The sequence below is a fragment of the Notolepis coatsorum genome (genome assembly GCF_963971535.1).
Source record: "Notolepis coatsorum genome assembly, chromosome: 13".
NCBI lineage: Eukaryota > Metazoa > Chordata > Actinopteri > Aulopiformes > Paralepididae > Notolepis > Notolepis coatsorum.
Window position 1 is genome coordinate 41,867,302 of NC_140177.1, and position 26,285 is coordinate 41,893,586.

A 26,285-nucleotide genomic window follows, 5' to 3' on the forward strand; every position below is an offset into this window, starting at 1 on the left:
ACGTTGGCTACCTACCGAGCTAACGTTACTGTTTAAACTAAATGACCCAGTGACTACATGAGGCATTGTCTAACGTTATCTAGCTGGCTAGCTACTGATAGCTGCTGATATCAACAAATGCTCCAGCAATAGTCGAGTGCATGATAAGTTACCTCCGTTGACTCGGTAGCTCACGTTAGCTCATGTTAGCTCTAACCTAAATAGTTCACTGAGGCGTTGTCTTAACGTTATCTAGCCGGCTAGCAGTAGCTACAGATAGCTCCTGATATCAATGTCTTATAACATTGATTCGATGCGTATTCGAGCTGAGGGCTTGCTGAATGTGATTTATACCAATACTAGGGTCCAGCTGCAGCGCCGGAGAATCCTGGCCATAGCTGGAGGCTACTCGAGTACACACAGACAGTGGAGCCGTTTGCAGATAGCGAGCATTTTGACATGTTGCGTGGTGGCGATGTCTCGCAGATAATACAAGTACAAGTCAAATTATATAATATATATATATTTTATAAAAAAAGATTAAAAATAAATTATATAAAATATTTTTTTTGATTGTTTTTTCCAAAAACGATCGCTATCGGATCGGTATCGGCCTATGTGGCTCAAGACGATCGGTGATCGGTGGCAAAAAACGTGATCGGGGCATCCCTAGATAATAATAAACAAAAACGTTGAAACTCACGGCAGCCTCCTCTTAGCGTTGGCCGATGATACTGGAGCAAACAGATCCCAGTTATGTGATGGGGATCGAGGCGATCCATTTCCAGTTTGTATAATAATAATAACAGCCCAAATCATGTGGATTATTGAGCTATGGCAGCGATCCATATCCACGGTGTGTGGCTAGAGTCCTGGGATGATAAACGAATGGCCGGACGGATTTAGGGGACGGACCGAGCTCCAACGGGCATATCCGGTTTGGCAACTCGCCGATCAGCCACCAGGTGGCAGTATTGAAGCATTGCAGAGTTGTGCCGGCTCAGACAATGATCCGTGAGTGAAATATGAATACCATGGCGAAAATATGAAATATGATCAGAATAACGTTGTACGCCGTGATCTGGCAGAATTCGCATGAACTTGAAACCCGTTCTATGACGTTATTGGCGGAGAAAGTGTTAAGAGAAAATAATCTATTAAAATCGTGAATCGGATGTGGTGTGAACAAATCAGATTTTATATTTAGGCCATATCGCCCAGCCCTAGTTTATTGGTATTTTTATTTAAACTAGTTCAAAAGGAGTCAACTGGTATTCCGTTTTTTTTGGAGGACTACAAGACAGGAATATTTTTGTATCGTCATAGTGTACTTACAAATGACAAAATATTGATTAAACAGTAAGACTCTCTAGTTGAGGACAAGCCTATTTTCCCATCAATGGTAATTTCATGAGGCTGCACATAATGAAGATCATAATGCAGAATACACAAAACACGCTCTGCATTCAAAAACACACAGCTCTGCTTTTCCCACAATACTGACATGTACAAATTCAACAGGTTTTACAGGACTTGACACCAAACGGAGTCAAATGACATTCAAGTTAGCCTTTAAACTTGCATAGTAAACAAGAACTTATATCCATGAAACCGTTTGAAATAGACTCACTTTAAATGCCAGAAGAAGAAATGTCCTATCCGCTGATTGGTCAGTGCCTTTTTCAGCAGGAACCGGGCGAGTGGGTTGTCAAGATATTGCTCGTACTTCAGAACCTGGGCAAAGAAACAAACAGGGTCCGTTTACACACAAACATCAGAAAAGCGGTATTCTTAATGGTAATTTACAAGGGAGTCATAACAACCTCACTCCCACGCAATGCATCATATCAAGGTGAAGAGCCCATTCCATAAACTTCAAATGAGATGAGTTTGACACAGTGGACAAGCCCGATGCGGTCCACTTCACGAGGACGTGTCGTACCTGCACCAGCTGAATGAGGTATTGGGAGAGTTTGTCGTCTGTTAGGTATTTCTCAAGGCACTTCACAGCAAAATCTCTGATCATGGGGTCAGGGAAGTTGCAATCCAGCAACTCCATGGCTTGTTCTGGTTTGATGGCCGGCCAGTCCTTCAGAAGGCAATACATCTGAGAGGCGGAAACGAACATTAAATACAAGGAAACAATTCGGAAAAGTAAAAAGAACAAAGAACAACTATGCTCAGGGCTGGGCTTCCGGTTTACGCTCGGATCAGATGGCTGCGTGACTTTTCCGAGCTCCGTGACCACTTCACATTAATATTGATAACGACTTTTTACACCATACGCTCACATTATACTTCGTAGTTATGGCTAAACAAATACCGAACAAGATTGGAACATTAAATGAGGTTGACGGTGAATTTATCAGGACTTTGTTCCGTGCTGAGCTTGATGCTAGCATGCTGCAGCTAACCAACAGACTGGACTCGCTCCAGGAGGATGTAGCCGCGACCACGCGGCTCACTAGAGTGGAAGAAGAGATGGCAGAGGTTGCGATTGTAGCTGAAACCAACTCCACCGAAATCTCTGCGATTGAAGAAAAGTTTATTTTTTACGAAAATAAGATGGCTGACCTAGAGGACTGGAATAGAAGGTGCAATATCAGAATATACGGCGTGCCCGAAAACATTGAAAACGATGTGCCAATTCAGTACCTTGAAAAGATGATTCCACAGTGGTTTCCGACCGTCACTCTACCGGAGATTGAGCGGGCGCATAGAATATTCAGGAACGGTCCGCCGGAGAGGGGCGAACGTCCACGCGCCTTTATATTCTGCTGTCTGCGGTTCACTACACGCCAGACTATTCTCAAAAAGGCCAGGAAACACCCTCCAAAAGTGGGTAATTATACCCTTAGATTTGCCGCGGATTTCAGCGATTACACCGCCAGGCGTCGCAAGGCCTTCTCTAAGGCTATGGGATTTGCTCGTGAGAGGGGCATCAAGGTTTACCTACTATACCCTGCAACTTTGAAGATCAAGATGGGCCGCGGAGTTGTCTCCTGCAACTGCCTGTTCACGTCGCCGTCCGAGGCGGAGAGTTTCCTTCGAAGCAGCACGACAGCCCCCCCGGCCGAGGGAGGCGAGCCGGCCCCGGTGGAGCAGGCTACCGGCATCGGGGAATAACAGGCCCGGAGCCCTGTTGTGCTAAGTACGAGGCGTGCTTATTTTCCGGTTATCCAAGCCAACACTATCGCTACCACAGCTTTTCGGACCAACAGAACGGTAACACTCAAGGTTTATCTACGCTGTATTATTCCAGAAAAGGGTATGCATACTGACTATTTTCAAGTATAATTCAGACGACCTGTCCTTTTTAACGCATTGGCCTTTTTATTGTCTGAACTCTGCACTGAACTTCGCATAGATTGTTATGCATATTGTCTTTTTTCAAGTTGCACTTGGACGAACTGCGTTTCACAAGTTTCACTCAAACTAACTATGTTTTAACGTATCTGCCGGTCGAGGGGGATGGTCCTCTCTCGGCGGAGATGCCTACGTGAATCAGGGTATAACAGGCCCTGAGCCTGATTAAGCTAAGCTTGGGGCGTGCTGGTTGTCCAGCTCTTCTAGCTAACATTGCTGTTGCCACATGTCTACTATGACTTTTTGCTCCAGCTGAACGATAACACTCAAGGTTTGTCTCCAAAAAGGTTATTTTCCACAAAATGAAATCTGAAATATTTGAGGGAAATGTTTTATATTTTGTTTTCATATTACACTTCCCAACACCAATGCAATACCAGTTGCATGTGATGCCCTTGGAAGCGAATATGAGCCGAGTGGTAGAAGCCTGAGACCTACCTGTGCAACCTCATCCCTGGAGTTCCACTTCACTGAGTGGTAGAAACCTGAGACCTACCTGTGCAACCTCATCCCTGGAGTTCCACTTCACTGAGTGGTAGAAACCTGAGACCTACCTGTGCAACCTCATCCCTGGAGTTCCACTTCACTGCCAGGAGGATCTTGGGAAGGATCTCAGGCATATTAACACAGTAATGTCTGAAACAGATTGGTATAAAGAAAATATAACATATTTATTAGGGCTACATAATGCATTAACACCTTTGAAATAATAAAGCATATGAAATAAAAATTTAGTGTTGTTGAACAAGTTTTGTAAAACGTTTTTAAATTAGGTATTTTTATTTATTTATTATTTTATTCAATGTTCAGTGATCAAATGTATTCCTTACAGTTCACATCATCACATGCACACGGTACCTGTGCCTCCACAGGAAGTCCTTCTCCTGCTCAGTGATCTCAGACAGCGGGTCTCTGTTGCACACAAGGCGCAGCTGCTCGTTGTCGCTGTCCGTCAGTGGGTTGTCCCGCGCCAACCTGTTACTCTGGGGAACACAACACCGCCGGCGCCGGTCATTACACTTGACGATCAATCATTATTTCAGATTCACACATCATAACCTCACATGTTTACACAGACGAGACAGAGACACACACAGGCACACCCAGACACCACTGTGGGTAATGTGAGATAGACCGCAGTAGTCATTTAACCGCAAAGTCGGAACTAAAATCGATATTTACCTAGAACATCAATATTTATCAAGAAGAACGAAAGATACCCACACATGGATCTTAGCAGAACTAAAAATCCATCCCTACGGAGTTGCATATAATGCCAATATTGATTAAGAAGATGACATACAACAGACATGCACATATAGATGGTTTTTTTTTTTTTTATACTTACAAAACCAGTGTGGCAGTAGTTTAAGCCGAGCTCCCTGGAGATGTTCCAGTTCGCATGCTCCTCTACTGTGGCCATGTCAGGGAACTTGACTGGGCTACTGAAGTGGTCAAATTCCAGCTCCAGACAGGGGGTTTCCTGTGTGTTTACAAGTCGGTGAAGGGGAGAGGTCAAACATCAAGCCTGCACGTCCAGGTACTGTTGTTTGAAACGTGTTGTTTTTGTTAGTGCATCAAGTCAAGTCAAGCAATTACTTTCCTATGCCGGCTGCCATTGAATGTTCGCGCAATTGTGAAGAGTTACGTTTGATCGGTTTTCTGGCATGCCCCTTTAGTCTTCCCTACGGTGTTTCCCCATTCAGCAGTGGGAGATTTGCCCCATTTCCCTACATGGACATTTTTTTATTTATTTTTTTATTATTATCTTTCCCCCCCTCCTTTTTTCCGATTTTTCTCCCATCCCACTGTTAGTCGTTATGCCAATTCCCAACCCCCTTCCTGGTTGTTGCGCACCCCCCCCCTACTGTTGGTCCGGGGGGCCGGAGACTGTCGCATGCTTTCCTCCGACACATGTGCAGCCAGCCGGCAGCCAGCCTGGCAGCGCAGATTCTCACCGGGAGAGTGTAACGTGTGGAAGGTCACACTACCTTTCTCCAGATCCTACACTCGCTGTGCAGACTCCCCGACCGAACTGTAGGGGTCGCTGTCCACAACGCCCAGGACCCACCCACGGCTTACCTCCCCCTAACTCAGCCAAACGAGTTAGTATAGCGATCAGCCCAAGCCAAGGCAATGCTGACTCTCCGGGAGTCGAGACCGCAGCCTCTTGCATTGGTGACGAGCACAATCTCCGCTACGCCACCTGACCGCCCCTACATGGACATTTAATATTAAGCTTATGAATCTCCGGATGACCTAACACAGAGGTAATGACGTGATACGTTTTCGGCGTGATTTATATTGGTTTGTTTTGTCCTAGGTTGTACAGTAAAGTCCATAAATGTTTGGACATTGACACAATTTTGGCTCTGTACACCACCACAATGGACTTGAAATTGTGCTTTAAGTGTAGACTTTCAGCTTTAATTTAAGGGTATTTACATCCAAATCAGGTGAACAGTCAGTGTAGGAATTACAACAATTTCTACATGTGCCCCACCTTTTTAAGACACCAAAAGTAATTATCATAAATCAAATTGTCACTTATAATACTTGTTTGCAAATCCGTTGCAGTCAATGACAGCCTAAAGTCTGGAACCCATCACCAGATGCTGGGTTTCGTCCCTGGTGATGCTCTGCCAGGCCTCTACTGCAACTGTCCTGCTTGTTCTTGGGGCATTTTCCCCTCGGTTTTGTCAGCAAGTGAAATGCATGCTCAATTGGATTCAGGTCAGGTTATTGATTTGGCCATAACATTCCACTTCCTCTTTGGTTGCTTGAGCAGTATGCTTCGGATCAGTGTCCATCTGCACTGTGAAGTGCCGTCCTATGAGTTCTGAAGCATTTTACTGAATATGAGCAGATAATATTGCCCAAAACACTTCAGAATTCATCCTGCTGATTTCGTCAGCAGTCACATCATCAATAAATACAAAGAAACCAGTTCCATTGGCAGCCATACATGCCATATGAGACTGGCCTACCTATGCCCATGCCATAACACTACCATGCTTCACTAATGAGGTGGTATGCTTTGGATCATGAGCAGTTCCTTTCCTTCTCCATAATCTTCTCTTCCCATCATTCTGGTACAAGTAGGATGTTGTTCCAGAACTGTACAGGCTTTTCTTTAGATGTTTTTTTTGAAAACTCTAATCTGGTCTTCCCGTTTTTTAGGCTCACCAATGGTTTACATCTTGTGGTGAATCCTCTGTATTCACTCTGGTGAAGTATTCTCTTGATTGTTGACTATTTTTGATCTGGCCAACTGTTCACCAGAGAAATAATTCATCGGTCATCCACCACAGTTATTTTCTGTGGTCTTCTGGGTCTTTTGGCGTTGCTGAGCTCACCAGTGTGTTCTTTCTTTTTAGGAATGTACCAAACAGTTGATTTGACCGCACCTAATGTTTTTGTTATCTCTCTGATGGTTTCGTTTAGATTTTTCTTGATTCACTGATAGTGATAGCTCTTTGGACCAGATATTGAGAATTGACAGCAACAGATTCCAAATGCAAATACCACACTTGAAATTAACTCTAGGCCATGTATCTGCTCCTTGTAAATTAACTAATGAGGGAATAACACACACATGGCCATGGAACAGCTTGAGCAGCCAAGTCAAATTACCCTTTGGTTCATTAACTCATTGGGCGCCATACCTGAGTATAGTTGGGTTATCTCGCCAACCGTTGAGCGCCAAAACCAGAGTATACTCAGTGTTTGATCCTTTTCCTTTGATCCCCGTTCTATACACTCAGCCGGAGCTCTCTAGGTCTCCCTGGCTCATCTGCCTACGTTGGAATTGCAATGACAATCGAATCTCACCAGGTGGCAGTATCGCCTATCTTTTGAACTGGAATAGCTTGGTGTGGAGACACCTTTTCTTTTTTTGCAAGGGCTCCTCCTCCTCAGAGACAGAGCGATCGCTCTGAGATTTCATTGCCTGAAGCCTATTTCCCGTATACATGAGTATAGACATATACACGAGTAATCGCGATGGCGATGGGATCACTGGGGATTATTCTTTTTGGAGTAACTTCTGGCTAAGGTAAGGTATATTCTATGTCTATTTTACCTAAACTGAACGATCAGTTTTGAGTTCAAACGACCCCCCCGGTTGGGTTTGGAGATGTGTGGGTAGTCGACCATTGAAAGAGCTCCTGGTCAAACAATATCGAAAGAAGGAAGTAAAACTGTCTAAAACTGTCTAAATAAAAAGTGGTAAATCAAAAATATAAGAGAAAAGGAAGGATGAACACAAGAAAGAGCGAGAGAAAGAGGACCCCGGAGGACGTACAAACACCGGAGGAAATATCTCGACACGAGGAAATGGCGGAAGAGATCACTCAGACGAGCGTGACACAGGTAGGCGGAGGCGTGGAGAACGTGGAGCCCGCCTGGGTAGCGAAGATGCAAGCGACCATGATGGCCAGCATACAATAATTACGGGCTGGCATACAGGCTAACACCCAAGCTATAATGCAGATGGCCCAGGACGTACGGGCTAGCACACAGGCTATGGAGTTAGCTAACCAAGCTATCCAAGCTAACACGCAGGACATCCAGAGCGACATCGATGGACTCGGGGCTAACGTGGTGTTGGACCGCAGCGAGGCCTGGCCGGAGAAGGAGCTGCAAGCTAACACGGAAGCTAACACGAGGAATACGACGCAGCAAGGGATACAAGCTAACGTGGTGTTGGACCGCAGCGAGGCCTGGCTGGAGAAGGAGCTGCAAGCTAACACGGAAGCTAACACGAGGAATACGACGCAGCAAGGGATACAAGCTAATGTGGTGTTGGACCGCAGCGAGGCCTGGCTGGAGAAGGAGCTGCAAGGTAACATGGAAGTCAACACGAGGAATATGACGCAGCAAATGATACAAGCTGGTTCGGGAGAGGTGAAACGGACGGAGACGCTGGATACAAACGGACCAACCGGGACTCGGGCACCGAGGTCGGCCGGACCATCCGCACACGAGATGCAGGCGCGGAGGCCGCCCGGGCCGGCCAAGATGCGAACACGGAGGCCACACACACCAACCGGGACCCGAGCACCGAGATCAACCGGACCAGCCAGAACTCTAATAACGAAGTCTCACACACCAAGCAGGACTCGAGCACTGAGGTCACACACACCAACCAAGATTCAATATCACATACCGTAATTCCTCTAATAGTAACCCCGGTTTGTATTTGTTTCAACTGTAGCGGGTACCAGGCTTGTATTAGGAGGAGGCCTGTATAAGAGGGAGGCCTATATTTCAAATTTTCAAACGGATCATAATGAATAAATCAACATTTTGTGTCAGTTTGAACCCAGTAAAATGTACTGGGTTCATTTATTGAAACCAAGTACTGTATGAAATAGTAAACGGTGCAATTACAGGTGGTCACTGGTCATTTCAACGTTTTCAAAGTGAAATCAAGTAACTAGCTCAGTATGCAGCTCAGTATATTAGTAACCCGGCTTGTATTAGGAGGCCGGCTTATAATTGCTTAGCTCAAGAGCGCACCCGGCCATTAATAGAGACCCGGCTTGTATTTGAGACCCGGTTACTATTAGAGGAATTACGGTATGCATATAATTAGAAAGTGATTGGAGGCAATGATTCGAGACACACTGCAGACAACTGGGAATACAGACAAGGTTGGGGAAATTGGGACTTGACTCGGGACATATAATACAAATAATAAGTACTAGACTAAACTATAGACACTAACACACAGGACACACAGCTAAGAGGACGGGGAGCATGGGGAATCACATTCGGAGACCTGATCGGGAGCTCTGGAAATGTACTATCATATGAAAGATTAAAATTCAAATAAAATGTTGGACAATAATAGGGACATTGGAGAACCCCCACAGGGGACATCTCCGTCGTTATAGGAGGGGCCCTCTCAAGGAGAGCCTTACCCCTCCAACCCGCCAACGGGGGTTAAACGGGGTTAAAAGAATTACCTGGGAAGTGCCAACTGTCTTTAGTCTTCTTTTATATTATTTCTTCAGAGTTATGTTAGAATAGCAGTTGCTTTAAATGTGCACATGGACAAATATGAAGGACAAGAATTCAAAATGTTGGACATGAAGAGAGGCTTGGAGAGCCTCCTTTGGGGGGTATCTTCGTCTCTGGGGGGGGGGGCTTCTCCAGTGGGAGGGCTGATCCCCCCCCAAACGGCCAACCGGGGAAAGAGTGCAAACCATATAACCATTTATATCCATGTAATTTTTTCTTATTGTGTTGTTAGTTTTATTTTCATAAATGTATGCGGTGATGTCGGTGACATGGGAGGTACAGTGGGTTCAGTGGGGGGGGGGGGGGGGGTTGGGGGCATCGTTCCGGCGGTTCGACCCGGGGGAGGGGGGGCCTTGCGTGTTGTGGGATTGGTGTGGGGGGGGTGGGGTTTCCTGAGGTCCTCGGCCGTCGTGGCCGGGCGGTCTGGTCTCCGGGCCGCCTGTATCAGTTCCGCAACCGTTTCCATTTCCGGGGTAGGCCTGATTGGCCGCGACGGCCACGTGGGCAGGCGCGGCCACGCCCCGCGGCAGCCCCAAGGCGCGGCAACAACGCCGCAGCAGCAAATTGTTTCAAGTTTCAAGTTTCTTTAATAGTTGTCATACAGAAGTACAGAATACTTTCATACAAAATGCTTCTTACTGTTACGCTCCAGAGACTGTGCTAGACAAGATAGTATCAAATAACATAGTATAGCATGTAATTTAGAAGTAGAAAATGAGGTCACAGTGTTCAGTATAGACATATGTACAATGTTCGATGCAGAATAGACGTAACTGAGTTACCATATAATATACAATACTATGCAGTGTACTAATGTACAGTACTATATAGTGCAAAGCAGAAATGGGATGAGGTACAATTTAGGTACAATTTACAGTAAGGTGTACGAGTTGTAGTGCAATCCTTCATCAATAAATATAAAGTGTGGGGAGTGGGTGCTACAGTGTGTTTGTTTAAAGTGAGTGTGTGCTATAAAGTGTGTGGAGTGGGTGCTACAGTGCGTTTGTTTAAAGTGAGTGTGTGCGTGTGGATGTGTGTGCTATGTGCGTTTGATGGTTGTTGTTGTGTAGTGTTCATTGTTCGTTTAGCAGCCTGATGGCCTGGGGATAGAAGCTTCTTCTGAGTCTTTCTGTGCTCGCCTTGAGACTCCGGTATCACTTGCCTGACCGCAGCAGTTCAAAGAGGCAGTTGTTCGGGTGACTGGAGTCTTTAATGATTCTCTTAGCCTTGCCCCTGCAACGCTTGTTGTAAATGTTCTGGAGGGTGGGGAGCCCCCCTCCAATTGTGCGTTCGGCTGAACGTAGGGCTGGGCGATATGGCCTAAATATGATATCACGATATTTTCTGACCTTTCAGCGATACACGATACACATCACGATGTTTTTATTTTTTTCCCCAAACAATTCATTATGAGGCTTACCAAGACAGTATTTGAGTTTGCAAGCTAACATTAAAGACTAAATAAAATACCCATGCATTTAGCATTTTTATATTATATATTAGATTTAGATTATTGGATTATTAGATTATATATTGCATATATTTAGCAATAAGATATTATATGATTTAGATATGAAATATGATTAATTGAAAATGGGGGACCCTGATGTAAACAAGACGAAAGACTTTCTCTGGTCTGCATCCCCTTAACAATTGTATGTATTGAGCTGTACTGTACCCATTCTGCAATATGTTAATAAAGTTTTAAATCAATCAATCAATCAATCAATAAATAGCATTTTAGCATTTTTATGAAACTACTGTATATTTGTATGTCTCTAAATGTTTTGATGAATTGAAAATGGAGGACCCTTATGTAAAAAAGCCGAAAGTCTTTTTCTGGTCTTCATCCCCCAGTCCACTGTTGTTGTATTGAGCTGTACTGTATTGTACCCATTCTGCAATCGTTAATAACGTTCTCATTCATTCGATCATTCAGCCGGCAACAGCATAATTTTGATTGACAGTCGAGTCTGCCAATTACGTCACACCGATTGAACCCGCCCTGCTGTTCTTAGCACCAATCGGCAAGCTCTATGCGTTTTTTACTTCCGCAATTGATTTTGACGAGAGCTGAGCTCAGCTCAACGACAACAACAGCTCCCTGCGGCAGACGAGTGATTACCAGCGCACCGCAGCATGACTAAACAAGCCATAATGATTTTATTGCAACGAATGTTATAATAAAAGCCTTTCCATACATCTGTCTGATTGAAAACTTTATTAACAGACCGCAGAATGGGCATGCACAACTCCGCACGGGCTGAGATATGAACAGTAACGCTTGCTATCTATGTCGTCATCGGACGTTGCTATGTTTGGGTAAATACGCTAATGTTATTGAACGTGTAACTAACTATATAACGTTAATGCCACAAAACGAATGCCTTTGTTAATAATAATTAGTAACTTTGATGCAGTAGTGTGTGTGGGGGCGGCGTTGTTCAAAAGTTTGAACGGGTGTGGACCAGATTGACGCGACACAATCCTCTTGGGCAAAACATCACGATATCCACAATACGTTAAAAAAGTGTATCGTTAATGAACTGTACCTGATATTTATATAATATCGTCATATCGCCCAGCCCTAGCTGAACGTGTCACTCTTTGTAGTCTGCTTCGGTCTTGTGCAGTGCTATTCCCAAACCAGGAGGTGATGTTGCCAGTCAGGATGCTCTCTATTGTACATGAGTAGAAGTTCTTAAGGATCTTCTGACTGACTTGGAACTTCCTTAGGCGCCTGAGGAAGTAGAGGCGTTGTCGTGCCTTCTTCACAACACTGTCAATGTGTGTGGTCCATGTCAAGTCCTCGGATATGTAGGCTCCGAGGTACTTAAAGCTGTTGACTCTCTCAACCGGTGCCCCGTCAATGCTGAGGGGGCTGTAGTCCTTGACCCCCGACCTCCTGAAGTCCACAATCATCTCCTTTGTTTTGCTGACGTTCAGGGAGAGGCTGTTTTCCTGGCACCATCCCGCCAGGACCTTGACCTCTTCCAGGTAGGCCCTCTCGTCGTTGGCAGAGATCAGGCCCACCACCACTGTGTCGTCAGCAAATTTGATGATTGTATTGCTACTCCGCTGAGCCACACAGTCGTGTGTGTACAGGGAGTAGAGGAGGGGACTCAGAACACAGCCCTGGGGGGCCCCTATGTTGAGGGTGATGGATGAGGAGGTGCAGTTGCCTGCTCTCACCACCTGGGGTCTGCCCGTCAGGAAGTCCAAGACCCACTGGCAGAGGTCATAGTTCAAGCCCAGGTCCCTGAGCTTGGCTATGAGTATGGAGGGGACTATGGTATTGAATGCCGAGCTGTAGTCGATGAATAGCATTCTCACATAGTTCCCCTGCCTCTTGTCCAGGTGTGATGCTGCTGTGTGCAGCACATGGGCTATGGCGTCCTCCGTGGACCTGTTGGGGCGGTATGCAAATTGCAGGGGGTCCATGTTGATGGGGAGGGAGGAGCAGATGTAGCCCTTTACTAGCTTCTCAAAGCACTTCATGGCTATGGAGGTGAGAGCTACGGGGCGGTAGTCGTTGAGGCAAGCAGGCTTGGATTTTTTGGGTACAGGGATAATAGTGGACTTCTTCAGGCAGGTGGGGATGACAGCCTGTTCTAAGGACAGGTTAAATATGTCAGTGAATACCGGGGCCAGTTGGTCGGCACAGACTTTTAGGACGCGGCCGGGGATGCCGTCCGGACCTGCTGCCTTCCTGATATTCACTTTTTTTAAAGGTCCGCCTCACCTCATGCTCTGTTACCCTGAACACTGAGTCTCCATCAGCAGCAGACCCCCCCCCCCCCCCCATTGCCGTGGCTTGTGGGCTGGTGTTGTTATTACCAGCATCAAACCTCGCATAGAAGGTATTGAGGTCATTTGCTAAGGAGATGTCACTGTTCAGTTTGAGGGAGGCGCCTTTGTAGTCTGTCATCGTTTTGAGCCCCTGCCACATAGCTCTAGAGTCAGCCTGTTCAAACTGGAGTTCAATTTTATCCCTGTAGCGCCGTTTGGCCTCCGTCATCACTTTCCCCACTGAGTTACCATACGCTATACAATACTATGCAATGTACTAATATACAATACGGCTCACTTTTCCCACTTCAATGACAGAGCCGCTGTTTAATAATATTGTCACGGCGGCGATGGAAAGCAGGATGCGCGAGCGCAGGATTTCAGTGTGTATCATGCAATCATTTAACATTTGAAAGGCATACATTGTTGTCATACAGAAGTACAGAATACTTTTATCCAAAATGCTTATTACTGTTACACTGTTAGAGACTGTGCTAGACAAATGAATGACTAATTCGGTCAGAAATAACGTTAGTAAGCACTGCTTATACGGTATGCTTATTATGTCTGCGGGGTACAGTAAACGTTTCTCCCGGTACATTCTGAAGAGCACACCGCTGTATGTTGGAGAACCAGCGGTCTTCCGCTCCTCCTCACTCGAGTGAGAGAGCAAAGCCGTGCGAGGGGCTCTCTCATTCTGAAGAGCACACCGTTGTATGTTGGAGAACCAGCGGTCTTCCGCTCCTCCTCACTCGAGTGAGAGAGCAAAGCCGTGCGAGGGGCTCTCTCACTCGAGTGAGGAGGAGCGGAAGACCGCTGGTTCTCCAACATACAGCGGTGTGCTCTTCAGAATGTACCGGGAGAAACGTTTACTGTACCCCGCAGACATAATAAGCATATAAGCAGTGCTTACTAACGTTATTTCTGACCGAATTAGTCATTCATTTGTCTAGCACAGTCTCTAACAGTGTAACAGTAAGAAGCATTTTGGATAAAAGTATTCTGTACTTCTGTATGACAACAATGTATGCCTTTCAAATGTTAAATGATAAATGATTAAATGATACACAGCAAAATCTACGCTCTCTCATAAATGATTAAATGATACACAGCGAAATCTACGCTCTCCTGCTTTCGCCAACGGCAGCGCACTTGCCGCTGGGGCTGCCGCGGGGGCGTGCCACGGCGTATCACGTGGCCGTCGCGGCCAATCAGGCCAGCCCCGGAAATAGAAACGGTTGCGGAACTGATACAGGCCTCTGGGCCGGGGGGGGCGCCGGGCTTGGGGTCGGGGGGCCATTGAGGCGTGGTGCTTAGGCCTTCTGCGGACCTGGGCTTGGGGCTCTCGTGGGCCGGGGGCCTGGCGGTCGGGTGGCGGTGGGTGGGGGCTCTGGGTGCTCGGCTCCGCGCATGGTGGACCAGGATATGGGGGTGTTCTATCACTCGGGGAGGAGGGCAGGAGGGGGGGGGGTTCTCTCAGGGGGATCTGGACGGCTGAACGAGGCCATATTCAAGGGGCCCATATCTGTATGTTGTTATGTTATGGATGTCACTGTAAATATTGTGTTGTATGTCTATAAATGTTAAAGGGGAACTATCTTATAAATGGCCTTTTTGAGTGTTTAGCATTGTTTCCTAGCTATGTGAACTTATATTAATATGATCTATGTCTCAAAATTCTCATATTGGCGCATTCTTCCAATTCTCCTCTCACAATATTCACCCTCACTGAACTGAGTCATTTGAAAATGTGCCTATATGTGATGTCATATAGTCACTGCTGCATGTTAATGTTCAGGCGAACCAGAACGCGCGCAGTGGTTTAGGAGCCCAGGCTCAAAACAGCTCGAGATCTTGAGGTAGAAAAATGCTGTTTTTGAGGACTTGATTAGAAATACAAAACAATGAATAAAAAAATATATATATATTACAGAGGTGTTCCATAGACTCACAGGAATTGTGTAAAAGTGCCCAAATAGTGAAAGAAATAGTAAAATAGTTCCCCTTTAAATAAAAATGTAAGGTTAAAAAAGAAAAATGACCCCCCCCCCCCCCCTTGATGATTTTGTGAAGACACATATGTACATGATACCTTTGATTTGGAAGTATTTGGGGTTTCAGGCGATCAACCAGAACGATTGGGCATATTGCATATAACGAGTCATATCGCAATCTATGAAAAAAGACTGGATTATTTTGGAAAGGGCCGATGTTTAGCGTGTAATAGCGCACAAACTACAGTATGTAGAAATTAACTGGTTAGTCAGTAATGGACTATGAACAATGCCTGTCAAATGAGCCATACTATTGTCTCTATAGCTATAATACAGAACACACAATGGGTCTGCAAACATCGCTAAAATGGTCAATAACGCTGGTGCCAGGCAGTACAGATGGGGAAAGTGAGTGGCGCCCAATGAGTTAAGGGTGATGCACATATAGAAACTGTTGCAATTCCTACACTGTTCTGATCAGATGTAAATACTCTCAAATTAAAGCTGGAAGTCTACACCTAAAGCACATCTTCATTGCTTCATGTCAAATTTATTGTGGTGGTGTACAGAGCCAAAATTCTGAAAATTGTGTGGATATCCAAATATTTATGGGCCCGACTGTAGATTGTTAACAAACCTTGTTTACTCCCCAAGTTGTTGTTTCCCCCCCAAAAAAACAGACGTGGCGATCAGTCCAGCACTGATGCCAGTCTGCTGTATTAAGGTGCTTATTGTAATCAAACATTGCTGTGCTTTTTGGAGAGGGTCATATGTCAATGAGGAATTAACAAGTAGGATAAGAAGCTTGGTTGCTTAAATTGAGACCGATTATACAGAGCTCTGAAGCTTTCCGGCTTATCAATCGCTCAGCAGAGCTACGGGCATAACATGCCAACATAGTGCTTGTAGGTGACAAAGAGGCCTATTCATAATTCAACATTTTGAACTTGGGCTGCTGAATAAATGTCCCTTTGTGCCGTTTTCACTTCCTATGTAGCCTGGAGGTATTTTCATTGTTTTGTCCATCTGTGTTGCTTTAAGACATTTTTTTTGGGAGGGGTTCCTCAATTTTGAAGCGAATACAAATAAACTCCGGGAAAATGTATTTGAAAATGTACATGTTCTTTTCATATCTTGTACTTCATACCACTGCTGACATCTTCCCCAAGGGGGGTAAAAAGACACAATTAGAAGTAAAGGGACAACGCATGGACATTCTTTTATTTTTCTTATTGGCCAACTGTATATATTCAGGTACAACGCAAAGGAAAATATTGTCTGGCTTTACTCACATGCGTTTGACAGGCTTGGAGACATACTAGTGTGTTTGGACTCAACAGTGGCATCGTTGACATTTATAAAAAAAAAAACTAGACCATTACTAAATGGAACCTATTCAATATTGACTATATATGCCACAAAGCATTCCTAGCAGTCCATTTCATATTCATTGTTACGCTACACCTATATTTGCTCCATCTCGCCTGGCGAATATCTTGCTCGCATTGAAATATTCCCAACCCGAGCCAAACGCCGTTCACGCCGCCTAGAGCGAAGCTGCGTCCGCTTGCGTCTTTGAACTGACTTTGTATGCATCTAAAATGTTCGCTCCACTTTGTATTTGAACGTACCATAAGAGATCTGCCTCTGACCTTGTTGGGGTTAGAGCCTGTGACGCCAATAGGATTGAGCAGGTCCTCCAGGCCGTGTGGAACAGGCCACAAGTTGAGAGCCATCTTCCCCGCCACCAGTGTGTGGGTGTAGTCAAACAGGTTGATGTTACCCCAGGCTAGCGGACAATGTTCCTGAGGGGGGGGGGGGGGGGGGGGGGAACCAGCAAGACAAATAATTGCAAATAATCAGGTGTTGTGAAAAAATAAACTGTTGGGAGCTGGGGGACAGACAGGTGAGCTAAGGAAGACTGGGTAGGGATGTTGATTATGTTCCGCGCCTACATTGAGCTACTTTATACAGTAGTCTGTACACCCAACTGTCTTAGCTGCACTTTTTAGTACACTTGTATATTAGGCACTTTTCAAAAATCTGTCACAAAAACTAAATGCATTAATACAATACATTTAAAGTTAAAATAAAAACAAATACAAATCAAATGACTCAAATTATTATTAAAATATTTTTTTTTTTAAATACAAAATATGGAAGAGATACAAAAGGACAACTCTTTTTAAAGCCAGTTTATAAAGAAACATATTAATAAATTAAGAAGTAATTTAAAAGATGAGATTTGTGTGTTTTTACTTTCAAACACCCCTGTAATTTGGATCAAACAACCAGAGTTTATGACACAAAATAAGACAAGACAAAACAGGGTAATATCAGGGCAAACGCTGACCTCTTTAGCTCCCTTCCTCCCTTTGACAGAACATATGGAGACGCAGAGACGGGCCGCGCGCGGGATGTCTGGAATGTACATGTCGTAGTTCAGCCACTCATTCCACCTGAGAACAACAAAAGTAAACCGCGTTCACAAATCAAAACAACGACATCTGCAGAAAGGCCAAGTGAGTTGGAGGAGGAATTCCAGAGAGGCTGGCTGGGCTCGGCGGTGGCATACCTGGGGTTTGAGCACGGAACGCGCTGGGTGTTGACGTTGTCACACTGCTGCTCCCCACCGTGGTATATCCCTGTCCTGACGTAGATCTACAACAGACACAGTCAGAATCAGAACCAGAAAGGTCTTTATTACCAAGTAGTTTTCACATACAAGGAATTTGATTTGGTTGTTTTTGGTGCGACATTGACAGACAGACAATTATGGTAGAATAAAAAATTAAAAAAAAGGTGGAATAAAATTAAATGGAATATAAAACTAAATTAACATAGAACGAAGCACAATCGGATATAATATAATAATACAATTTAAATAGAAATAGGACAGGGCTGTACACATGGGGTTAGGGGTAGCTCAGTCGGGTTAGGGTCAAATCTGTCACTAATGTATGTGGTGAGAAGAAGTCGTTCATTTCATCAGTGACAGGATGAAGGACGAAACAATGCCCTCCAGTATCCCACAGGTTATTGGAGATGGAAGAATCCACAGATGTTGAGATTATGTTCAGGATTTAACTTAATCTTAGTCTAGGACACAAGCGCTATTGCAATCACAGTAGGGATTGGACAGTAGAAACCACAGGGCAACACTGATGTATTTATACCTTGTCAATATCCCTGATGTTGACGTTGACATAGGTGGCACACAGTATCCTGATCCTCAGCGTTCCGTTGATGGTCCACAGCGACTTCGTGGCCGTCTCCCCGTTCATGTAGGGCGTTGCCGTGGAAATGCGCCGTGCATACGATGGCATGGTGAAGGTGTCCATGGGTAACTGAGAGTACAGGCTGTCCTTTGCCATTAGCATCAGGTTGGGCATCCGGCCCAGCATGATGCAGCTACGCACATACTGTGGGGGGGAAAGACAAGAGGGCCGCCATTAGCAGTATCTCTATACCATCAGTGTGCAGCCTATTGACGTTAACGTGATTTACACACGGCAGATAACAAACACAACGATCTCCGTCCTTTAGTCACAGAGAAAGCGTTGACTGAAACTAAGACACCGTACCTTATGTACCTTAAAAGTCCCTGTAAAGCAATTACGTGTGTTGTGTTTTTGACAATACCAGAGATAAATGTGTTATTATCGATCACAAGCCACATTTTTGTGATTACATTTTATATATATATAATTTTTTATATATATATAATTGTGTATATAAACATTGGTTTCTATATATATATATTTAAGTAAATAAAATTAATTTAACTTTAAAACTAAGCCGTATTCTCTTCTCTGAAAGCTGAAAACCACGCCTCTCTCTCTCTCCCTGCATCTTCAACAGAACGATGACAGCGAGAGTGTGGCTCCAGTGACAAACACAAAAATGGTGAAAACTTGTTTAACGGTCTTAACTCCACATGTCAGTACTACATAGTTCACAGTCTTTACACATGTTTTCAGCAATTATTTTCCAACATGTATAACATGTCTGACAACATATTAAATCTCTATATTTCCTTTACAGGGACTTTCAATTTTTTTTTTTGTGTCCACTTTTTCTCCCATTTTCTATTTTTCTTCCATCCCAATTTTCGTATCATCCAATTCAACCCTCCCCTGTCTCGAACGCCGTTTCTTGCCTCCCACAAGCCGGCTGCAATGTGGACTAAGGTCGCTTTCACACAGGGGCTGTTTGGTCCGGACTTTCAGACCAGAATTCGATAGTCCGGTTTTTCGGGTCTGTGTGAATGCGCGTCAAACTCGGTTCGCGGACCAAACAGTCGAACTCTGGTCCGCCTGAAAACGTAGGTCTCGGTTCGGCTTCATCGAACCAAACGCGAACCAAATATAAGAAGTGATTATTATTACCACTGCTCGCAGCACTCACTGCAAAACAAGCACACTGCATCTAATCTCTCTATATCTATCTATCTATATATCTGTGTGTTCTGAAGGATCAGATTAAACCGAATATATATATTTATTTATATATATATATTTAATTGTATTTGTATATCCCCTGATATCCCTTGTATATTCCTTGTACAATATGCCTTGAATATCCCTTCTAGTCTACTGAACATCCCATAATAGTCTCCATTCTACCATTGGACGAGACCTTGGTGCCAGGTCGCCATACCCCTCAGACCAGGTTCAATCGTACCGCTCAACATGTATGGACAAGTCCTAGTTCCGCGTAGGAATATGTCTACCGCACCACTAATGGTACTATTTGTTCATAGTGCGTATATATACTGCGCTATTAAAGTAGAGCTTTCTTTTTAGTCCAGTTCCTTACCCTCCAACAGAGTGACAGACGCAAAAGCCTCCCCGCGAACCACGTGTGGGCAGTAAGGCCAATTCGGCCCAGTATCGGCATTGAGACATCGTGTATATTAATATTTGAATAGTCATATTTGGCACTATATCGTCGAGTTGGACGTATTCTATTAAGCTAATAATAGTCTATTCATATGTAGTGCCTCGTGCGGTAAGAGTTCTATAGTAATCAGCACCCCCATCGTTTCGGGCATCAGCTGGACGCTTATCCAGGGTGGTTGACCCCACGTGAAGCTGCACCCGAGGAGCTCCAGGCCAAAGAGCGAGTGGACCTGTATATTGGATTATTCTACCGACGACGGCGAGCCTTCCCCGGCTTGGATTATGCTTTGAGTACTTTGATTATTCTATGGATAAAGGCCAACACTGCGGTGTGTTGGAAATACCCCCCCCGGAGAGGACGACAGGTGAGAAGACGCTCTACACGACGAGGTCGCCTCACGTCTCTCCATCGTGGACCGGAGGACACCGGCCACAGAGAGTCCAACTGCTTTCATCTGTGGATCGAGGATCGCTGGGCACCGGGTCGCACGACTGTGGGCTCTCCCAGGATACCCTCGGCCAGACGGGATACAGCCAGACTCTACCCCCCCCCTCCAGCTGTCCTACAAGCAGTCGGAACCTTCCCCTAGTGTATCCAGCTATATAATCATTCAAGTATCATTGCTATTGTTCCCTAAATATTCCAGGTTGTATATTTGCTTCCTGCGCAATCAGAGATTGGACATTCGATATTGATCTACCTACGAATACTCATTTGCCATAAAAGTGCATACTATTTCAAATCATAAATGTAATTAAGTGATCGTTGTACATACCTTTCGCTATGTATTATTATTAAACGCAGACTTTCGACTTGGTACATTTGTGTTGGATCCGTTTTATCAGGTGGGAGTGTTTATCATAATTATTTATACCTAGTACTGGGTGGCCAGAGTCTAAAGTACAAGAGGTAGTGGTAGTAAGTATCATATCTAACAATACAGTCAGGGAATTGTACCCCTCAGTTACACTGTGCATCTTGGGAAGAAGGAAGAAAAAACGCGGCTTATTATTATTACCGAGGCGCGCGGCTTATTATATTATTAATAAAACAGCTACTTGTGGGCACTCATAAAAACACCGTGGTCTACAAGTTGTTTAGCGAGAGGATGGTGGTAATGTGCTTCAATAGAACAATGGATCAATGCCATGTCAAAACTCGGCTCCGCTGATCTGGAGGACTCGCAGTCCACACAGACACACACACACGGGATCGCAGCCACACACATTTCCACTGTCCAATAGACAAGCGCCCTTTTCGACCGCGTGACATTGTTCAGAAGGTCTCGGTCCGCCTGACAATTATCTGTGTGAAAGCAGGCGAACCAAATGAAGAATGCAACAATGTTGCAACTTCACCCCCAGAACCGCACAGAGTCCACCAAAACTATATGTGAAAGCGACCTTAGTCATACATAGCACGAGTCGGATCCCCTCCGATACTCGAGGTAACAGCAGTCGCATCTTTTCACCTGCATGGCGCGATCTTTCAGCGTCAGGGGTCTGCGCTTTGTAGGGGCGCCGCCCCCATCGCTTCCTGATTCTACTGCGCAGGCGCACCAACCGACCTGTAGGAGTCGCTGTCCATAACGCCCGATCCCCACCCATCAGTTTCCCACCCCCTAATACTGCCAATGTGTATTAGTACAGACGACCAGCTAAACTGAAAGCAATGTGGAGCGCTGGACTCGAACAGGCGAACCCAGCGTCTCCAGTATTCGTGGTGAGCGCCTTGCCCACTGCACCACGTAGCCGCCGCCCTAGGGACTTTCAATTCTGATCTATTCTTGTTATCAGCTCGTTTTACAGAGACTGATTTTTTTCTTTTTTATACTCAGTTCATGCTCATGAGTGCCAGGCTGCTCTTGCTCAGACGATGAGGGGATGTGAAGAGGATCCCTCTCTCTCACCAAGTAGCATCAGATGATACGGCGGGGGGCGAGTGTAGATCGTCTTACCTTATACTGACTCAGGGGGTACTTCTCCAGCAGGTACTCGTCGCAGCCGCAGACTTTGAGGATGTACTTGCCCTGGTACTCCTGCACACACATCTTCAGCTGCTCGTGAGACAACAGCATGCTGCGCGTCTTCTTCCGGATGGCCTCGGCGATCACCTGCTCCGGCACGCAGTCGTGATTGATCTTCAGGGTGTACTTCTGTTTGTCGTTGCTGGGTGACACAATCACCCAGATCACCACGATTATTTGACCTGCAGGAAGGAGGAAAATTATCAATCTGACAAGATAGGCGACACGCTTCGTCTGCATTAGAAATAGTGCATAGCTTCTCGTGTGTGTTTTTGTTGTGTTTCCAGTGTGTCGCCCATAGCATGTGCGTGTCGCTGCATGACTATGTTGCAATGTGTGCAATGAATAAAGACTTCTTCAAAGTCCAGTTGAATCTTAATTTAATCTCTCCATACTGTATAAACCCTGAAGCTTATATTCAATGTCCTGTTGCCTATACTCGACCTATACCGTTTGAACTCCGATGCCTATACTCAATCAATACTTGTCTACTGCATACACCAGTCTTACACTGTACTCATAGCTATATACATTTATCTATATCTGTATATATACACCCACTGTACACACTGAATTCTTTCACTTATATCTGTATACATCCCACCATATCTGTATAGTTATAGCACTGGCTGCTAGTATGGTTTACTACCATAATGTATTAATACTCGTACCACTGTTTATAATAACACTGTACATAAATTAGCCTAGGATATTTGCTACTCATCATATACACATATTCACATGTTACACTGTATATTTACTATGCACTTTACTGTTTATTTGCACACTGGTTAGATGTCAATATCTTTCCATTGCACTGTACTTGTACAATGACAATAAAGTGTAATCTAATATTATAACAAGGCAAAGTGTTCGTTGTGTTTGTGTCCCATCTAGCCGTGATCCTAAAATCTTTAGCATGTTTTTTTTTTCTTTTTTTAAAGAGTCCCCCCGTGAGAAAAGCACAAGCCAAGACAACTTACCTTTGTCTAGCTTGTTGAAGATGTGCTTAGGAAGTTCTACTGAGGACTCTACATTAGGAGGGTAGACGTACAAGGCTCTACTGTGGGGTCCGTTAGTGTCTCTGAGGTCTACTGCCACCTTACAAACGTTCAGGATGTTCCTTCTGAAATCCTGAACTTCCGATTCTTTCACCAGATCAAACTCGCATATAGGCATCCCAATGGCAAAACCTACAACAAAAGGATGTTTTGGATCAAACTCACATATAGGCATCCCAATGACAACCTACAATAAAAGGAGGTTTTGGAATTTACATTTTCTAGCAATACAATAATATATATATATATTATTTTGTTCTCCCCATTGATAATTCTAGGCTGTAGTAATACCAAGAGTCTGACCATGTGTTTCACACTACAGGCTACAAATAAACAGGAAATCATTCATTTTCAATGGAAGTCGGCGACATGAAGCTACAGATGAGTGCCTGTCACGCTTGTAACACGCGACAGCAGGTATTAACAACTCACAACACAGACCGATCCCTGTACCTTCCAACTAAAATGCTATTTAAATATCATAATATTGCCAAAGACTTAAGCAGGTTGCGATGCGGTCATTGTTGGAGCATTTGACTGTAAAATCATTTCATCACAACGCAAAAAGGATCTGGTTAGATTTTATGCTAGTTAATAATTATAAGTTAAGTTACATAATTCATGTTATGGCAAATATTTTATGGTTGAAATCTTAAGACTCCCACATTTAGTAGGATTTCTCTTCTACTAGTAATACCATACCAATCATACTGATTAACGACCACGGTGGTCAGGCAACACGTCATGGGCAACTCGGCTTCAGTGTAGACGACTGCTCTACCTCCTGAGCCACTGTCGCCCCTGCTCTAATGTGGATGCCTTCTAGCTGCTACCCTCCTGTCTTTGGAAAAACCATACCACTGCACCTAGCGTTTTGTAGCCTGTAGTCTGAACACCCCGTTACGCTCTTAACAATACCACATAAGCAACAATTGAACAACATAATCTGAGGCATAATGAGACCCATACCAATCTCTCTATTGAGGATTTTCTCCTCCCTGTTGCCAACAGGCTCAATGACTTTGAGGAAAGCCTGGAAGAGCCTGAGGTCACAGAGCCTCCTGGTCTCATCGTAGAACTCCTCCCTCTCCGCCTCCTGGGTGACGCTGATGAAGATATAGGAGGTCTCCTCCTGGAGCAGATGGTGAAGAGGATACTTCCTAGCCTCCTTGAACAGTTCATGTTTGACTGTGATCAGCGTGGCCTCCCTGAGGCACTCCAATGTCAGGATCATGCCATTTGGCAGAAGGCAGTCCACCAGGATGCTAGGGGGCATCAGGTGCATCCCCCATAGTTCTCCTGAGGATGGCCTGGGAGGCATGGTCGCGAAGGTGGTCTGTTCTCTTCAATTCCTGATAATTAAGATGAGTAATGTCGACCTACTGAGAGGGAGAGAGAGAAAATATTACATAAGAGCTGCTGACCCGTTTATAATCACGCAAAATGCCAGTGGTAAACATTTCACATGAACGAGGGCAGAGTTGCATAAGCTAAATATACACCCTTACTAGTGAGTAACCCATTATAAAATAGGATGTCAAGCACAATATGGAGCAGCACATAAGAGGAAGTAATTGATATATACATTCAATGTTAGTCACAGGCTGTTAGGTTATTTGTGGTGGTGGCAGGACTGGGATGGGCAATATATACAGTCCAGTAAGAGAAAGGATTGTGTTATTTGTGGTGGTGGAAGGGAAATGCATGGGAAATGTGGTATATTGATGTATTGTTTATTAAGTAGTAATATGTAGAAGTTTGGTAAATATATATTTGTGATGAGCCTGGGCCACCACAATAAACATATAGGTAAATGTAAGACGACTGCGTGTTTGAAAAACATTACCATCATCATCCCATGTTACCATCAAGGCAGCAATCCGATATCAATTCCCGTGTATGGGAAATATTAACGTTAGCAGCTCCGGCTTTAATGTGACAGTCACCGACAGTCAAATTAGGCGTTTTAGAAGCAAGTCAACGCGATGTTAACTAATAAAATAACGTTGGCTATTTGTTGAATGGGAAACGATCAATCGAGGCACAGCGTAAACAAATCAACCAGTTAGCAGGCATTAGCATTAGTTAACTGAAGCTAACATTATTAGCCAAGCTAGTACTGGTTTGCCAGTCGTCTCGCCTATTTGTGTCTGTTGTGCTTCTGTTGAGTGGGTTAGGTGTTCTTGCCTCGTAGTTAGCACGCGAACAAATAGTAAATAACAAGACAAGCTAATAGCTAGCTAGCTAATTTCGCCAATGTTAATCAAATTGACGTTAATATTTTTTACATAACATCAGCGCTAGCTCACTCTATTTGTCTTAAGTTAGCTAGCTAGCCGTCAAAACAACAAGGTGATAATGTCTCGCGAATAACATTATGGACATTGTCAACTATCCTTACAAATAAGACATCTCACAGACGTTGTCTGACGGATCACCAAAACACGAAACACAACAACACATCAAGCTACCGTTAGCAGGTAGCTAACCGGTTAACCGTGAAGCTAGCCAGCTAGAAAGCTAATAATTAGCATTAGCTAGCTTAACTGAACAAATCCCCATTCGTACCCGTTCTAGAGACGACCAGGCGTCGCTGACTCTACTCCATCCGAGTAACGTCAGCTATCGTCGGCTCCGAGAGAGAGAGACGCCCCTGGATAATAATGATGTTATCGATACACAGGAACACGTCTGTAACACTCCATGTTGTTATTCATCGTGCCCCGAAATAAACGTCACAATTTCGTGGCACGGGAGAGATCCCGCTCCCGCAAGATTACTCCCGTCCCGCTGCTCCCGTGACTCAGTAAAAAAAGATCCTCCCGTCTTGTCCCGATCCCGGCCGAAGTTATAAAAATTACTCCTGGCCTGTCCTGTTCCCGTTTTAAGGGGGTATCTATGCTACGCAATGCAACGATTTTGAATTGGAACACTCCTACGCAGAAAGTTGAACGACGTTCCACTGTCAAACAGGCTGTGACGTACATGCGTAGAGGCAGCTCTGCATAGGAGTGTGGAATGGCGTGCATAAAGCCATATATTTATATAAACAGAATATATCTATGCATAAAGCTGCCGGTACGTCATCCAGGTTTTTGGAGGAGTCCACAATGCAACGCACACGGAGCATTCTTCTTCCGTTGT

The 26,285-nt window shown here is 44.6% G+C and overlaps 1 protein-coding gene across 3 annotated transcripts in view; it reads right to left on the reverse strand.

Moving 5' to 3' along the window:
- The window catches only part of pik3ca (phosphatidylinositol-4,5-bisphosphate 3-kinase, catalytic subunit alpha), a 49,323-nt gene extending 23,300 nt beyond the window's left edge, over window positions 1–26,023 (reverse strand). Inside the window, exons 1-13 of one of the 3 annotated variants that reach the window (XM_084327170.1) lie at window positions 25,710–26,023; window positions 24,111–24,520; window positions 23,064–23,273; window positions 22,012–22,262; window positions 18,329–18,574; window positions 17,728–17,813; window positions 17,506–17,611; window positions 16,784–16,957; window positions 4,694–4,828; window positions 4,204–4,328; window positions 3,900–3,981; window positions 1,922–2,086; window positions 1,610–1,713 (exon numbers count right to left, since the gene is read on the reverse strand). In XM_084327170.1, coding sequence (XP_084183296.1) covers window positions 1,610–1,713; window positions 1,922–2,086; window positions 3,900–3,981; window positions 4,204–4,328; window positions 4,694–4,828; window positions 16,784–16,957; window positions 17,506–17,611; window positions 17,728–17,813; window positions 18,329–18,574; window positions 22,012–22,262; window positions 23,064–23,273; window positions 24,111–24,462 — 2,036 coding nt within the window. In that variant the 5' untranslated portion in view covers window positions 24,463–24,520; window positions 25,710–26,023. Of the gene's footprint in view, window positions 1–1,609; window positions 1,714–1,921; window positions 2,087–3,899; window positions 3,982–4,203; window positions 4,329–4,693; window positions 4,829–16,783; window positions 16,958–17,505; window positions 17,612–17,727; window positions 17,814–18,328; window positions 18,575–22,011; window positions 22,263–23,063; window positions 23,274–24,110; window positions 24,524–25,709 lie in introns of all 3 variants that reach the window. The other 2 variants (XM_084327171.1, XM_084327169.1) reach the window with 2 other exon arrangements.
- Window positions 26,024–26,285: the final 262 nt, after the last annotated feature.